This window comes from Coregonus clupeaformis, chromosome 30, assembly GCF_020615455.1.
Source record: "Coregonus clupeaformis isolate EN_2021a chromosome 30, ASM2061545v1, whole genome shotgun sequence".
Taxonomy (NCBI): Eukaryota; Metazoa; Chordata; class Actinopteri; order Salmoniformes; family Salmonidae; genus Coregonus; species Coregonus clupeaformis.
In genome coordinates, this window is record NC_059221.1 from 37,908,907 (window position 1) to 37,924,230 (window position 15,324).

Below are 15,324 nucleotides of genomic sequence, written 5' to 3' on the forward strand. Positions count from 1 at the left end.
GAGTGGCCATCGGGTTCTTGGTCACCTCCCTGACCAAGGCCCTTCTCCCCCAATTGCTCAGTTTGGCCGGGCGGCCAGCTCTAGGAAGAGTCTTGGTGATTCCAAACATCTTCCATTTAAGAATGGAGGAGGCCACTGTGTTCTTGGGGACCTTCAATGCTGCAGACATTTTTTGGTACCCTTCCCCAGATCTGTGCCTTAACACAATCCTGTCTCGGAGCTCTACGGACAATTCCTTTGACCTCATGGCTTGGTTTTTGCTCTGACATGCACTGTCAACTGTGGGACCTTATATAGACAGGTATGTGCCTTTCCAAATCATGTCCAATCAATTGAATTTACCACAGGTGGACTCCAAATCAAGTTGTAGAAACATCTCAAGGATGATCAATGGAAACAGTATGCACCTGAGCTCAATTTCGAGTATCATTGCAAAGGGTCTGAATAATTTCTAAAAATCTGTTTTCACTTTGTCATTATGGGGTATTGTGTGTAGATTGATGAGGATTTTTATTTATTTAATACATTTTAGAATAAGGCTGTAACGTACCAAAATGTGGAAAAAGTCTAAGGGTCTGAATACTTTCCGAATGCACTGTATATAATATATACACACTACCAGTCAAAAGTTTGGACACACCTACTCATTCAAATTCAAGGGTTTTTCTTTATTTTTACATTGTAGAATAATAGTGAAGACATCAAAACTATGAAACAACACATATGGAATTAGGTAGTAAACAAAAAAGTGTTGAACAAATCAAAATATAGAGTTACTAGCCTCAGAAATTGCAGCCCAAATAAATGCTTCACAGAGTTCAAGTCACAGACACATCTCAACATCAACTGTTCAGAGGGGACTGTGTGAATCAGGCCTTCATGGTCGAATTGCTGCAAAGAAACCACTACTAAAGGACACCAATAAGAAGAAGAGACCTGCTTGGGCCAAGAAACACGAGCAAGGAACATTTGGTCTGGAGTCCAAATTTGAGATTTTTGGTTCCAACCGCCGTGTCTTTGTGAGGCGCGGTGTGGGTGAACGGATGATCTCTGCATGTGTAGTTCCCACCGTAAAGCATGGAGGAGGTGGTGTTATGGTGTGGGGGTGCTTTGCTGGTGACACTGTCTGTGATTTATTTAGAATTCAAGGCACACTTAACCAGCATGGCTACCACAGTATTCTGCAGCGATACGCCATCCCATCTGGTTTGGGCTTAGTGGGACTATCATTTGTTTTTCAACAGGACAATGACCCAACACACCTCCAGGCGGTGGAAGGGCTATTTTACCAAGAAGGAGAGTGATGGAGTGCTGCATCAGATAACCTGGCCTCCACAATCCCCCGACCTCAACCCAATTGAGATGGTTTGGAATGAGTCGGATGGCAGAGTGAAGGAAAAGCAGCCAACAAGAGCTCAGCATATGTGGGAACTCCTTCAAGACTGTTGGAAAAGCATTCCAGGTGAAGCTGGTTGAGAGAATGCCAAGAGTGTGCAAAGCTGTCATCAAGGCAAAGGGTGGCTATTTTAAGAATCTCAAATATAAAATATGTTTTGATTTGTTTAACACTTTTTTGGTTACTACATGATTCCATATGTGTTATTTCATCGTTTTGATGTCTTCACTATTATTCTAAAATGTAGAAAATAGTAAAAATAAAGAAAAACGCTTGAATGAGTAGGTGTGTCCAAACTTTTGACTGGTACTGTATATATAATTATAATATAATTCCTATTGGACTGAACCAACAAGGGGATTTTTCCCTTTTTAAAGGTATATACACTCAGTGGCCAGTTTATTAGGTACACCCATCTAGTACCGGATCCAACCCCCGTTGCCTCCAGAACAGCCGGAATTCTTCGGGGCATGGAAACGTTACTAAATTTCTATCAAGGCACCTAACGTGTGCCAGGAAAACGTTCCCCACACCATTAAACCACCGCCACCAGCCTGTACCGTTGACACCAGGCAGAATGGGAGCATGGACTCTTACGCCAAATCCTGACTCTGCCATCAGCATGATGCAACAGGAACAGGGATTCGTCGGACCAGGCAATGTTTTTCCACTCATCAGTGTTGGTGATCGCCAGCCCACTGGAGCTGCTTCTTCTTGCTTTTAGCTGATAGGAGTGGAACCCGCTGTGGTCGTCTGCTGCAATTGCTCATCCGTGACAAGGACCGACGAGTTGTGCGTTCCGAGATGCCGTTATTTGCCTGTTTGTGGCCCGCCTGTTATTTTTGCACGATTCTTGCCATTCTCCTTCGACCCCTCATCAACATGCTGTTTTTCGCCCACAGGACTGCCGCTGACTGTTTTTTTGTTTGTCGCCCTATTCTCTGTAAACCCTAGACACTGTCGTGCGTGAAAAGCCCAGGAGGCCGGCCGTTTCTGAGATACTGGAACCGGCACGCCTGGCACCGACGATCATACCACACTCAAAGTCTCTTAGGTCACTCGTTTTGCCCATTCTAACAGTCAATCGGACTACTGAGTGTACTGTATATATTGCATAGGATTGAAGCTGAACATCTGTGGCCTTGCTGCAGCTGAATCAGCTGACCCATGAATCAGTGTCAATAAGAGATTTGTACTTACATTGTAGTTCATCATGTGGAGGTTGAACTAAAGTAAGTTCAAATTCAGACTTAAATGCTGATGGTGTCACATTGTCCCAATACACGAAGTGTGTCATTAGAAGTGTGTCTAGGTGTATACCTTTCAGAGTGTGTGTGTGTGTGTGTGTGTACCTGGTTCTGTCCGGCTGTGATGGCTTGTTGTGGCTGTTGGATGATGATCTGTTGGGGCTGACCCTGCTGTCCCCCTAGCTGTAACATCTGTCCGTTCTGCAGCTGGATCTGCTGTCCCCCTAGATGGATCGTCTGACCGTTCTGCAGCTGGATCTGCTGTCCACCCTGTAGCTGGATCTGACAGTGAAACATGATCAGATGATAGCGTGTTCATAATATCATGCCAACTCCCGACTCTAGCTCAAAGGAATATGATTACTAGAATAGGAAAAGACCCTAAGAACACTGCAATTTGACTGGATTCTCATAATTGAATGGGTTCTAGTAATTATATTTCTATGGTTTCCTCCCATCCCATTCCTCACCTGTTGAAGTCCCTGTCCTCCAGACACTGGCACCTGCATGATGGTCTGTCCCTGCCCCCCCCCCATAGCCTGCACCATGATGGGTTGCCCTGACGACGTGATCAGCTGCCCTCCGCTCACCTGCACCACCAGGGGCTGGCCCTGGACCTGTGGTGGGGGGGATGGTTAAAGTTGATACATTCATTCCTAGATAATCATATACATTGAGTGTACAGAACATTAAGAACACCTTCCTAAAACTGAATTTGAACACCTTCCTAAAACCCCTTGCCCTCAGAACATCCTCAATTCGTTGGGGGCATGGACTCTACAAGGTGTCAAAAGCATTCCACAGGGATGCAGGCCAATGTTGGTTGGATGTCCTTTGGGTGGTGGACCATTCTTGATACACACGGGAAACTGTTGAGCGTGAAAAACACAGAAGCATTGCTGTTCTTGGCACAAACCGGTGCGCCTGGCACCTACTACCATAACCCGCTCAAAGGCAATTAAATATTTTGTCTTGCCCATTCACCCTCTGAATGGCACACATACACAATCCATGTCTCAATTGTCTCAAGGATACAAAATCCTCATTTAACCTGTGTCCTCCCCTTCATCTACACTGATTGAAGTGGACTTAACAAGTGACATCAATAAGGGATGATAGCTTTCACCTGGATAGTCTATGTCATGGAAAAAGCAGGTGTTCATAATATTTTGTACACTCAGTGTATACTATAACTGTGCAGTTTCATGTCACAGCCAGAGCACTGATATAACACCAAGCATGTCATTAAGACTTAGAATGTAATTCCTGTTTTAGACCATAAAATGATGAACACATGAACCAGTAGACAGTGTAAGCGGATCATAGCGTGAACGATGGTGAACAACTCTGGCAAATGGCCATAATATGATGGTCAATCCGATGTTTCAGACTGTTGCTAGTACCTTCGTGGATGACTCGGTCTGACTCACTCAAGTCACTGAGCTGGGGCATGCAGCTCAGAGCAGCGATAGCATGCTAGGGCAGCTACCACGGAGATGGGGCATGGTAATCATGGTAGGCGAGAGGCATGCTGTGACACTGTGACACTAACGCAGTGCGATGTAATACATAGACCGACGGTCACACCACTACCTGGAGTGTCTGCACCTGCTGGCCAGAGGCCGTCAATACCGGCGCCTCGGTCTGCAGCTGCACAGCCGTCACTGTGCCCTGAGTCTGCAGATAAGGTCATGTTCATTAGGGCACGAAAAAACGGAAACCGTTTCAAAGCATTTTTTGTAACGGAAAACAGAAATGAGCATTTCTTATTTGACAAGCCCCTAAATCCAGGTAGTCCCTCCCTGTTTCATTCAGTTATCTGATGTTTGGTGCCTAATGAACACAGAACAAGGTACAGCTAGAGTTGACTCATCCCAGAAGTCTCAGAGATTCTATGTAATTATTTTATATAAATCAATTGCCTAAAAAGGACACTTCTCATGGTATTCAGTTGTTGTACCGCAGTAAAGTCTGGTTGAGAATCACCAGCTCAGGCTGGAACCGTTGCCCCTCACCTGTTGTTGGATCTGTCCATTGGATGTCTGCACGACTATCTGCTCCCCAGTCGAGGTGGTGGCGGTGGTGTACTCCATGGTCAGTTAGTCACAGTCCTTCCTGACATTGTCAAAATACAGAGTTTGGTCAATCAAATTGGAGGCAGAGTGACAAATTATGCATACAAGGGAATCTCCAATACAAACTGGGATGTCAAACCCAAACGGTCACACAAGCAATCATAGGCTACGAGGTTGTTGTAGTCACATATAAGAGGAAAAATACTATGATTGATTGTTGGGTATTAGGTGGACTAGCTAAACAGTCACCATTTCAGGGGATTTGTGGAACACACGCGTTCAAAGAATCATGTGTTTTCCGGGTCTTGTTCCTCATGTAATGATTTAGCTGAGGGGAGGGGAGTACATCGTCGAGTACAAGCATTTCGCTACACCCGCAATAACATCTGCTTAATATTTGTATGTGACAAATAAAATTGTTTGATTTTGACATTTCTGAAATCAACAGAATGGGCTACATAGTACATAATGCAGCAAACGAATACAAATGCTAGATAACGTTAAGATTTGTTGAAGGACATCTTGCAGCGTGTGCTTTGTTTTGTCTTTGTTGTTCGCTAGCTTTACTGTTGCTAGCTTCACAGCTAACGTTAGCTAGCTTGAGATAAGGCGCAAATATTACATTAGGTAACTGGCTGGCTGGATAGTTGACTAGCTAGTTAGCTTAGCTAGCATGTTATCTCAGTGGGCTGTAAAGGCTCACATAAAGAACGGATGCATGTTGAAAATGCATGAATGTTACAAAACAGCATATTATTTATTGGATTTATTCAAAGCTAACGTTGTACGTTGTATCATGCAAATATGTCTCAGTCGCCCCCCCGGTTATGTAGCACGGAATTTGTTGTACTAAAATCATACTGAAATCTTTACAGTTCAAAAAATACAACGTTGATATGCTTCAACGTTCGATTCCTGTATTTTGTAGAGTTAGTAATTTGGTTGGTCAATGACAAACCAATCCGTGCTGACAACTACCATAGGGCTTCTATTACCGTTTCTTCGCTGTCCGGTATCCCTCTGATTGGCTCCAGTACAGGGTTCCAAAGCCCAATCACCAAAGTGAGCAGACAAAATGGCGCAAATGAAACAACAGCGACGTCCGAAGAGACGCATGTGATCGTTGAGGCGAAGAAAGACGAAGATTGCCGATCTACAACCCGGCAGATGACGCAATTGGTTCAGTATGTAATCTCCTACCTCAATGGTAATCTCTCTTTACCAAATGTTACCACTGCATACATGGGTTAATATTCATAAATATCGATACATTAAAATAAATGATGGTTTGTTGTTGTTTGGTATTTTCGACCAAGTAGTCACTGATATGTATCGTTTTTTTCAACACCCCACTCCAGTAGATGGCAGTATGAGGAAATATAGGTTGTTTGCCACTCGCGACTAAGACTGTTTGCGGAAGTGCTACATTGTTTCCACGAGACAAGCAGGTCTAGACTGAAATGTTGCTAAAGAAAGCAGCATCATCTTATTTGGGTGAATACAATTGTTAATAATTTCTATCTATTTCTATCTATGTTGGCTAGACACCTGGTTATTGTTTGAATACTTTGTGAGATGTGAATCGGCTGTAGCAGTAAGAGGCGTATGTAGCTAGCTACGGTATTTGGCTCTGTATACTAGCCAAGGTTACTTTCCATTGGCATTGAGGTTATTTCAGCGAGCTGAACTTTTTAGCTAAGTAGCTAACTAGATCAGACCTGAATGGACGTGCTGGGCAAATCGGCTAGATAGAAAATGTTGAGCATTTCTGACCCTGTGTTTCTTCATCCAGTAGTGTCTGGTGACCAGTGGTGAGCCTTCAGAATAGCCATGATGTCTTTCAGGATGGTCTCCTTGATAGCATCCAGGCTTGGCAAACTGTCAGTGATGCCCACAGTGTCTACAAGGAACTGTAGTCGACATGTCAGCAAAGATGCCAGCAAGGCCTGGATGGGACAGAGCCAGACACACAGGACCTCAGCCCACAGACACCGAGGGAAGGAGGAGAGGTTTGAAGAAGAAGATCCAGATATGGACGATGTAGACGACAAGGTCCAGGCTGTGCTCAGGTGAGAAACATTTATCCTAAACTGAACCATAGGCTTAGCTTGGTCCCAGGTCTTTTTGAGCTGTCTTTCTGACAACAACCATGAGACTGTTGGCGATGCATACAGCACAAACAGATCTGGGACCACCAGGCTATTGAAGGGTGCCAATCTACATACCAGACACTTTCACCCAGTCAGTGATAGGCCTACACAGTATCTAAGATAATATCATACATTTATTAAGTCATCACTCCACACTCGTAATGCAACTAGGCCTAATGCCGTCTGTCATCATCTTCCCTGTGTAGTGAAGAGAGGAGGAGACAGAGGACGGTGAAGTACCATATAGTCAGGAGAAAGCTGACTGAGTCTGGAGCTCCAGAGAGGAGGCTGAGCTGGGACGCCATGGAGCAGGTCAGGTGAGGAAGGGTGAAATGTTACAAAATATTCCGAAATAAATTACATATGTATGACGTGTTTGATTGTCTGTCAGGTAGACTAGGGAGTCGTGTCAGCTCTATCTGCAACGTTGTGAACATTTTGCCTCAATGACTGACTACACCAATGACTGACTACACCAATGACTACACCCCAGGTATCTGAAGCAGGAGCTACCAGAGGAATGGACCGTTGACCGTCTGGCCGAGGGATTCTCCGTCCATCGTGACGTCATCCTACGAGTCCTGAGGAGCAAGTTCATCCCCACCCCAGAGAGGAAAGCTAAACAGGACGCCAGCGTGTGGGCCAGGCTGAGACAGCAGGCTTTACCTGGTGGTGGAGGGTCAGGGGGACAGGGCAGGCAGCAAGCCCTACCTGGGGGTGGATCAGGGGAACAGGGCAGGCAGCAAGCCCTACCTGGGGGTGGAGCAGGGGAACAGGGCAGGCAGCAAGCCCTACCTGGGGGTGGAGCAGGGGGGCAGGGCAGGCAGCAAGTCCTACCTGGGGGTGGAGCAGGGGAACAGGGCAGGCAGCAAGCCCTACCTGGGGGTGGAGGGTCAGGGGGACAGGGCAGGCAGGTGGCCCTACCTGGTGGTGGAGGGTCAGGGGGACCGGGCAGATCACAGCTGCCTGGCTCTGGACACAGCAGTAGCAAACTAGCCATGCTGCCCATAGGAAGTGGCACTGGTGCCCTGGTCACCCTGGCTAGCCACAGTAGCCAGAGTCTGATAGCCAGGGACTTGGAGGATGGCCCTGACCCAAGAGCCATGATGACTACTGCCAATAGTCCTGCTGCTCCTCTCAGCTCAGTACCCACCCAGCTCTCAACCTCACCAACCCTGCACAGCAGACGCACCTCAGGACAAGAGAACTCTAGAGAGGAGTGGGAGGAAGAGGAGGAGGACAATGTGTTGGAGAAGGTCGAGGAGAAAGAGGAGAGATGGGATGGAAGGGTGTTTTCAGAGGAAGAACTGGAGGAACTAATGCTGTCAACAAAGCCCTCGCCGGTGGTACAGAACGGGAAAGAGTTCTTTGACAGTGTAGGAAACTTCCTGTACAGAATCTGAGATGGCAAAATGGCACCCTATTCCCTATATAGTGCACTACTTTTGACCAGGGCACTATGTGTGCCATTTTCAGAAGTAGCCTGAGATTTTACATTTACATTTACATCATTTAGCAGACGCTCTTATCCAGAGCGACTTACAAATTGGTGTTGTTAATGTTGTTCATAAATACAATGCAGTAGACTTCTGTAGGAAGATGCCGGAGACTGATTATGCCGCAAACCAATAAAGCACCATTTACAATGTATGGGTTAGTCACAAGTTTTGATTGTAATTAATTCTATAATTTAATTGTTTTCTTGAATGTTGCACATGTTGACATTGGCATGAAATGTAATTTTAACACATTGTTAGTCCAGAAAAAAATGAGGCAAACATTTCAAAGGGACAAGTTAATTTATTGGTCGTCCAACCCAAAGCAAAATTGTCTCAAATATACAGAACAAGAGATACACAGCCGATACCAAGATTCAACAATTGAGCAATCATCACAATTATTTCTTTATATAGCCATTTTAAAATGTAGGAAAAGTGTCTCACCTCTCAAATCAAGACATAAAACCAGCATGATTAAATAGGAATTAATAATTGAGAACAAGTGTCTTCCCAGTGTTAACGACTACAGTACAGGTGTTGGCTTTAAGGCCAATCGACATTTAGCCATTTCTTTCAGTCCTGTGCAGAGAAGGTATTGTACAAACCAAACACCAAATATAGGTTGGATTATAAAATTGGATGAAACATTGCATTTGTCTGTTTCACAGTGGACAAATCAAGTTGTATTGCATAACAAGGGAATCAAATTGGTGTATGTTTCCATTTCCCACTGCTTTATGGATGGGAGAGTAGTCACAGAACAGTTCTCCTGAACAAAAGGGTAGTTGGTATTGAAGGGAGCTTCATTTGAGGTGAAATCCTCATTGACATAATTACAGTAAGTGCAATCTAGTGGTGTCAATGACAAAGTGGATGCAACAGGGTGCATCCTATTGGCCCTTACACAGACATCTGATGTCTAGGGTGCATCCTATTGGCCCAGGTCAAAAGTAGTCCTCTATATAGGGAATAAGGTTCCATTTGGGATGCACACTTAGAATCTATTATAGACAGTACGTACAGTTCCACTCATTGGGAAGGCACAGACCCCGCCCCCATACTAGACAGACCCCGCCCCCATACTAGACAGACCTTACCCTCAAATGTGCTTCTGAGGCTAGAATGACCCTGTCTCTGTGAAACTGTCAATGACCTTCTCAGGTAATGTGGTGACCCCAAATAAATATGTGATTCAGTAGAATTAGCTAATCTCATATTCAGATAGGCACTACAGTACATTTTTACATTTTAGTCATTTAGCAGACGCTCTTATCCAGAGCGACTTACAGTTAGTGAGTGCATACATTTTTTAATATATTTTTTTATACTGGCCGCCCGTGGGAATCGAACCCACAACCCTGGCGTTGCAAACGCCATGCTCTACCGACTGAGCTACACGGGACATAGAGGTCTGTTCTACACACTGAAAACAGACTAGACGGGACGTAGAGGTCTGTTCTACACACTGAAAACAGGCTAGACGGGACATAGAGGTCTGTTCTACACACTGAAAACAGACTAGACGGGACATAGAGGTCTGTTCTACACACTGAAAACAGACTAGACGGGACATAGAGGTCTGTTCTACACACTGAAAACAGGCTAGACGGGACATAGAGGTCTGTTCTACACACTGAAAACAGACTAGACGGGACATAGAGGTCTGTTCTACACACTGAAAACAGACTAGACGGGACATAGAGGTCTGTTCTACACACTGAAAACAGGCTAGACATCGTACAACATTGTTAGCTTTATGAAACCACTTCTTCTAGCAAACTGCTTCGTCAAAGACGTCCAGATCTATGTACTACATTTCTAAATGTGATCTTAGTGCCTCTGAGTTTACCCCCATTGTCCTGTGTATTCCAATGATTGATTCCTATTGTCCTTCACTTTTGGATCTACTTTCAATAGTGTAGGATTAGCCGAACATATTAAACAGAGGCATAGAGGAGGCGTAATATCTATTTGTACACTACATTTTCTCCTTCTGACTAACTAAAACAGACAGTAGGACCTTGTGCTTTAGTCACAATTGCATGTTTAGATCAACTTCTATTGTTCCAATACAGTCATATCATAACTGGAGATGCACGCAACACATTTTGTTTTACCCCATTGACATCAATGCATGATTTAGGAGGTGAAAGTTTGAGTCAGATACACATTTCCCATGTTAGGATTCGTCCCATGTTAGGATTCGTCCCATGTTAGGATTCGTCCCATGTTAGGATTCGTCCCATGTTAGGATTCGTCCCATGTTAGGATTCGTCCCATGTTAGGATTCGTCCCATGTTAGGATTCGTCCCATGTTAGGATTCGTCCCATGTTAGGATTCGTCCCATGTTAGGATTCGTCCCATGTTAGGATTCGTCCCATGTTAGGATTCGTCCCCATGTTAGGATTCGTCCCATGTTAGGATTGGTCCCATGTTAGGATTCGTCCCATGTTAGGATTCGTCCCATGTTAGGATTCGTCCCATGTTAGGATTGGTCCCATGTTAGGATTCGTCCCATGTTAGGATTCGTCCCATGTTAGGATTCGTCCCATGTTAGGATTCGTCCCATGTTAGGATTCGTCCCATGTTAGGATTCGTCCCATGTTAGGATTCGTCCCATGTTAGGATTCGTCCCATGTTAGGATTCGTCCCATGTTAGGATTCGTCCCATGTTAGGATTCGTCCCATGTTAGGATTCGTCCCATGTTAGGATTCGTCCCATGTTAGGATTCGTCCCATGTTAGGATTGGTCCCATGTTAGGATTCGTCCCATGTTAGGATTCGTCCCATGTTAGGATTGGTCCCATGTTAGGATTGGTCCCATGTTAGGATTCGTCCCATGTTAGGATTCGTCCCATGTTAGGATTGGTCCCATGTTAGGATTCGTCCCATGTTAGGATTGGTCCCATGTTAGGATTCGTCCCATGTTAGGATTCGTCCCATGTTAGGATTGGTCCCATGTTAGGATTCGTCCCATGTTAGGATTGGTCCCATGTTAGGATTGGTCCCTTTAGTCCAGTCTAATTTAGAGGAGGTTGACTCCTGCTATGAAAGCTTAGTGTGTTGACACAGTGTATCTAAACATGTTATTGCTATCAAACTTTAAATGCTTATAAATATTTATTATTTAGGCAAAATACTAAAACATTATTTTGCCAAGCCACGGTACCCAACAGCAACCTATTTACCATGTCCCCGACCCCGAGTCACATCAATGAAAAAGGAAAAGATCTTTATGTAAGTGCAGGGAAGGGGCGGGAAGGGGAGGAGAGGGAGGAGGGGAGGGGAGGGAGGGAGGAGAGGGGAGGGGAGGGGGGAGGGGAGGGGAGGGAGGAGAGGGGAGGGGAGGGAGGGGAGGGAAGGGAGGGAGGGGAGGGGAAGGGGAAGGGAGGAAGGGAAGGGGAGGGAAGGGAAGGGGAGGGGAGGGGAGGGGAGGGAAGGGGAGGAGAGGGGAGGGAAGGAGAGGGGAGGAGAGGGGAGGGGGAAACAGGAAAAGTCTTAACTAGAAGCGTATACTTAATATTCCCAAGATCCCCAGTACCAAGCAATGGGAGACGCATGTATAACCTGTAATGTCATGTTGTTTATGTTCACTTGGTTGAAAAAGATAGCATTATGTTGTTAAGAGAAGATGATGCTGATGATGATGAAACAGCTTCTACACAGCAGTTCCAGAGATCCATTATTTCAGGTTCACCAGCAGTCCAGAACTACCACATCATTCCATCACTCAATTGTCCTCAACGGAAAAGGAACTTGGAGAATAAATTCTAAAATCAACCACAACAACACTACTGGTCCCCTTGCTCTCCTGCTGAACTCTGGATGTGTCTCACTCAGATCAGAAAGCCTCATTGGATACCTCACTGATGAGAGCGGCATTAGAAGGACTCTCCGCCAGGCGCTGTAAGGTCAGAGGTTAGAGTTCAAGGGTCATGGTGGGGGGAGTAGCAGGAAGCGAAGGAGAAAAAGCAGCAGCGAGCCTCTGGGTGTACACATAGGAGAAACGTGTTCTTCAATGTAGAGCAGTGAGCCTCAGGACAGACAGGAGACTAGATTCCCCTTGTAGCTTCTGGGTTGTAAAGGAGAGACCGGAGGCTAGTAGTTACTCCTGGTAGCTGCAAATGCCACCTGTTACTCCAGAAGATCCTAGAGACACACAGAGAACAAACAACATTCAGAAAACATTCCTATGAAAGTGGACTTTTAACAGAAATGACTAGAAAAAAACACTGAGGCAAAGGAGAGTCACGACCAACCCTTCACCAGGGGATTGATGTAAATCGTAGCTTTTTAATAAGTGCTGAGGCCATACAAAAAAAAAGGATGTTTAGGTGTGTGTGTTTGTACCATTACCTCGTCTGAATCGTCGTGGCAGCCGGTCTTGTTGCCAGCCTGAGTGTGGTTGCTATCTAGTGACTCGTCTACTCCGTCTCCCTGGGCCTCAGCATGCTGCTGTAGGACTGAGTACCTGTGTACCAGGAACCTGGGGGAGCCAATCAAAACACACTCTGAGCCACTTGCAACCTTTTCACACATCATTGTGCCAACCAGAACCAAACGGTGCTGGCTCAGATATTTTCAGTTTTTCACTTGGTTTGCATGAGTAACCGGCTCTGATCTAAAACAACAACAACAACAACAGCTCTGGTCTTAAACAACAACATCAACAACAGCTCTGATCTTAAACAACAACAGCTCTGATCTTAAACAACAACAACAACAACAGCTCAGATTATTATATATTATATTATTATTATTATTAAACAACAACAGCTCAGATCTTAAACAACAACAGCTCGGATATTAAACAACAACAGCTCTGATCTTAAACAACAACATCAACAACAGCTCGGATATTAAACAACAACAGCTCTGATCTTAAACAACACCAACAACAGCTGTGATCTTAAACAACAACAGCTGTGATCTAAACAACAACAGTACAGCTTGGTTTGCTATGTACTGATCTAAACAACAACAACAACAACAACAACAGTACAGCTTGGTTTGCTATGTACTGATCTAAACAACAACAGCATACTGAATCATAAAGACAGTTGCTGTACTGACCTTCCACCGCAGACGTACTTCTTGACGAAGAGGACCCCAGCTACGATACAGAGTAGCAAAATGATTAGAACCGTCACTACGATGGGTGCAGAGCTGGACAGATGGCCATCCGTCTGTAGGAGGGGAGAGATACAGAGAGAGAGAGAGTCAGATCAACTCTTCCATCGTCGTCATGCTGTATACATAGAGAGTCAGATCAACTCTTCCATCGTTGTCATGCTGTATACATAGGGAGTCAGATCAACTCTTCCATCGTTGTCATGCTGTATACATAGGGAGTCAGATCAACTCTTCCATCGTCGTCATGCTGTATACATAGGGAGTCAGATCAACTCTTCCATCGTTGTCATGCTGTATACATAGGGAGTCAGATCAACTCTTCCATCGTCGTCATGCTGTATACATAGGGAGTCAGATCAACTCTTCCATCGTCGTCATGCTGTATACCAGAGGTGGGACAAAGTCATTGTTATGCAAGTCACAAGTAAGTCTCAAGTCTTTGCCCTCGAGTCCCGAGTCAAGTCGAGTCAAAGATGAGGCAAGTCCCAAGTCGAGTCAAAAGTCAAAGCCATCAAGTCTCAAGTCGAGTCCAAAGTCCTACATTTTAGTTTCGAGTCATTTCAAGTCCTCTTAGCAAGCCTTTGCAAGTCATTACAAGTCCTCGTAGCAAGTCTTCTCGAGTCATAAGGCGCAAGTCCAAGTCAAGTCACGAGTCATTGATGTTAAAGTCCAAGTCGAGTTGCAAGTCTTTGTACATTTTGTCGAGTCGAGTCTGAAGTCATCAAATTCATGACTCGAGTCTGACTCGAGTCCAAGTCACATGACTCGAGTCCACACCTCTGCTGTATACATAGGGAGTCAGATCAACTCTTCCATCGTTGTCATGCTGTATACATAGGGAGTCAGATCAACTCTTCCATCGTCGTCATGCTGTATACATAGGGAGTCAGATCAACTCTTCCATCGTTGTCATGCTGTATACATAGGGAGTCAGATCAACTCTTCCATCGTTGTCATGCTGTATACATAGGGAGTCAGATCAACTCTTCCATCGTCGTCATGCTGTATACATAGGGAGTCAGATCAACTCTTCCATCGTCGTCATGCTGTATACATAGAGAGTCAGATCAACTCTTCCAAAATGTTTAAGTGATTCCACGTTCAAACTGCCCTTGTTACGTAAGTTGTCAAATTCAATAAATGTTATGCAAGGATTCTTTCTATTATTTTTTGACATTCTAGAACAGGACCAGCGAGAACCAGTGTGGACCACTGAAGACCAGTGAGAACCAGTGGTGTGGCCATCTCTACTCACCAGTAGATCCTGCGGTCCCAGCAGGTCACTGACACACCTAATACTGAGGTCGATCTCTTTCCTCTCCGGCTGAGTTCCTCCCTCACACTTATCCCCAGGGATCTTCCTATAGCTGTGGACCAGGAGGGCATGGTTAGTGGTCAGTCATGGTCACACAGAGAGTATCTTAATGGAGGTGATTCGATGATCCACACTGTAATGAGTAGCTTTGTCTGATGAGTTACCTTGTCTGAGACCGGTAGACTTGTGTTAGCTCCCCAAGCTAATTCCTAGACTTTAGCTCAGTGGCTAACACAGTCTTGTGATGCACAGCGCAGGAGATCCAGGTTGGAACAGAGAGACTAAAGGCTTACCCTCTGGTCTGCAGTAACTCCTTCTTGCCCTGCAGACAGAACTCCAGAACGTGGCCCTTCAGGTCCGGCTGCTCCACACACTCGGGGCTGTTCTCTTTACGATAGTACCCAAAGTCACTGCAGGGGGGCAGCGTGGAGCAGGTTAGACAGACAGACAGACAGACAGACAGACAGACAGACAGACAGGGACAGCAGGCAGACAGCACAGTTAGTGG

General features: G+C 45.2%; 3 protein-coding genes across 13 annotated transcripts in view; 1 reads left to right on the forward strand and 2 right to left on the reverse strand.

Moving 5' to 3' along the window:
• The window catches only part of LOC121546138 (nuclear transcription factor Y subunit alpha), a 17,487-nt gene extending 11,687 nt beyond the window's left edge, over positions 1–5,800 (reverse strand). For 2 of the 6 annotated variants that reach the window (XM_041857184.2, XM_041857180.2), the window contains exons 1-5: positions 5,714–5,800; positions 4,659–4,758; positions 4,237–4,320; positions 3,114–3,260; positions 2,749–2,925 (exon numbers count right to left, since the gene is read on the reverse strand). In XM_041857184.2, coding sequence (XP_041713118.1) covers positions 2,749–2,925; positions 3,114–3,260; positions 4,237–4,320; positions 4,659–4,736 — 486 coding nt within the window. In that variant the 5' untranslated portion in view covers positions 4,737–4,758; positions 5,714–5,800. The other 4 variants (XM_041857181.2, XM_041857183.2, XM_041857182.2 and 1 more) reach the window with 4 other exon arrangements.
• Positions 5,801–5,812: 12 nt separating this feature from the next.
• On the forward strand, positions 5,813–8,518 carry LOC121546137 (neugrin). Of its 6 annotated transcripts, none has more exons than XM_041857174.2 (5): positions 5,813–5,902; positions 6,077–6,212; positions 6,511–6,787; positions 7,075–7,185; positions 7,362–8,518. In XM_041857174.2, exons 3-5 carry the CDS (start codon positions 6,549–6,551, stop codon positions 8,269–8,271), a joined length of 1,260 nt encoding a protein of 419 aa, XP_041713108.1. In that variant the 5' UTR covers positions 5,813–5,902; positions 6,077–6,212; positions 6,511–6,548; the 3' UTR covers positions 8,272–8,518. The 6 variants fall into 6 exon arrangements, with proteins under 6 accessions (XP_041713108.1, XP_041713111.1, XP_041713112.1 ...); XM_041857177.2 differs by having other exon boundaries at positions 6,514–6,787; XM_041857175.2 differs by having other exon boundaries at positions 5,836–5,925.
• Positions 8,519–12,305: 3,787 nt separating this feature from the next.
• The window catches only part of LOC121546140 (sortilin), a 52,144-nt gene continuing 49,125 nt past the window's right edge, over positions 12,306–15,324 (reverse strand). Inside the window, exons 15-19 of the mRNA XM_045209561.1 lie at positions 15,110–15,226; positions 14,757–14,868; positions 13,442–13,554; positions 12,725–12,854; positions 12,306–12,517 (exon numbers count right to left, since the gene is read on the reverse strand). Coding sequence (XP_045065496.1) covers positions 12,503–12,517; positions 12,725–12,854; positions 13,442–13,554; positions 14,757–14,868; positions 15,110–15,226 — 487 coding nt within the window. The 3' untranslated portion in view covers positions 12,306–12,502. The remainder of the gene's footprint in view (positions 12,518–12,724; positions 12,855–13,441; positions 13,555–14,756; positions 14,869–15,109; positions 15,227–15,324) is intronic.

Coding starts and splice junctions, on each gene's coding strand:
- LOC121546137 (XM_041857174.2), top strand. CDS start 6,549: ATGATGTCTTTCAGGATGGTCTCCTTGATAGCATCCAGGCTTGGCAAA. Junction 6,788..7,074: donor AAGGTCCAGGCTGTGCTCAG/GTGAGAAACATT, acceptor TTCCCTGTGTAG/TGAAGAGAGGAGGAGACAGA. Junction 7,186..7,361: donor GACGCCATGGAGCAGGTCAG/GTGAGGAAGGGT, acceptor ACTACACCCCAG/GTATCTGAAGCAGGAGCTAC.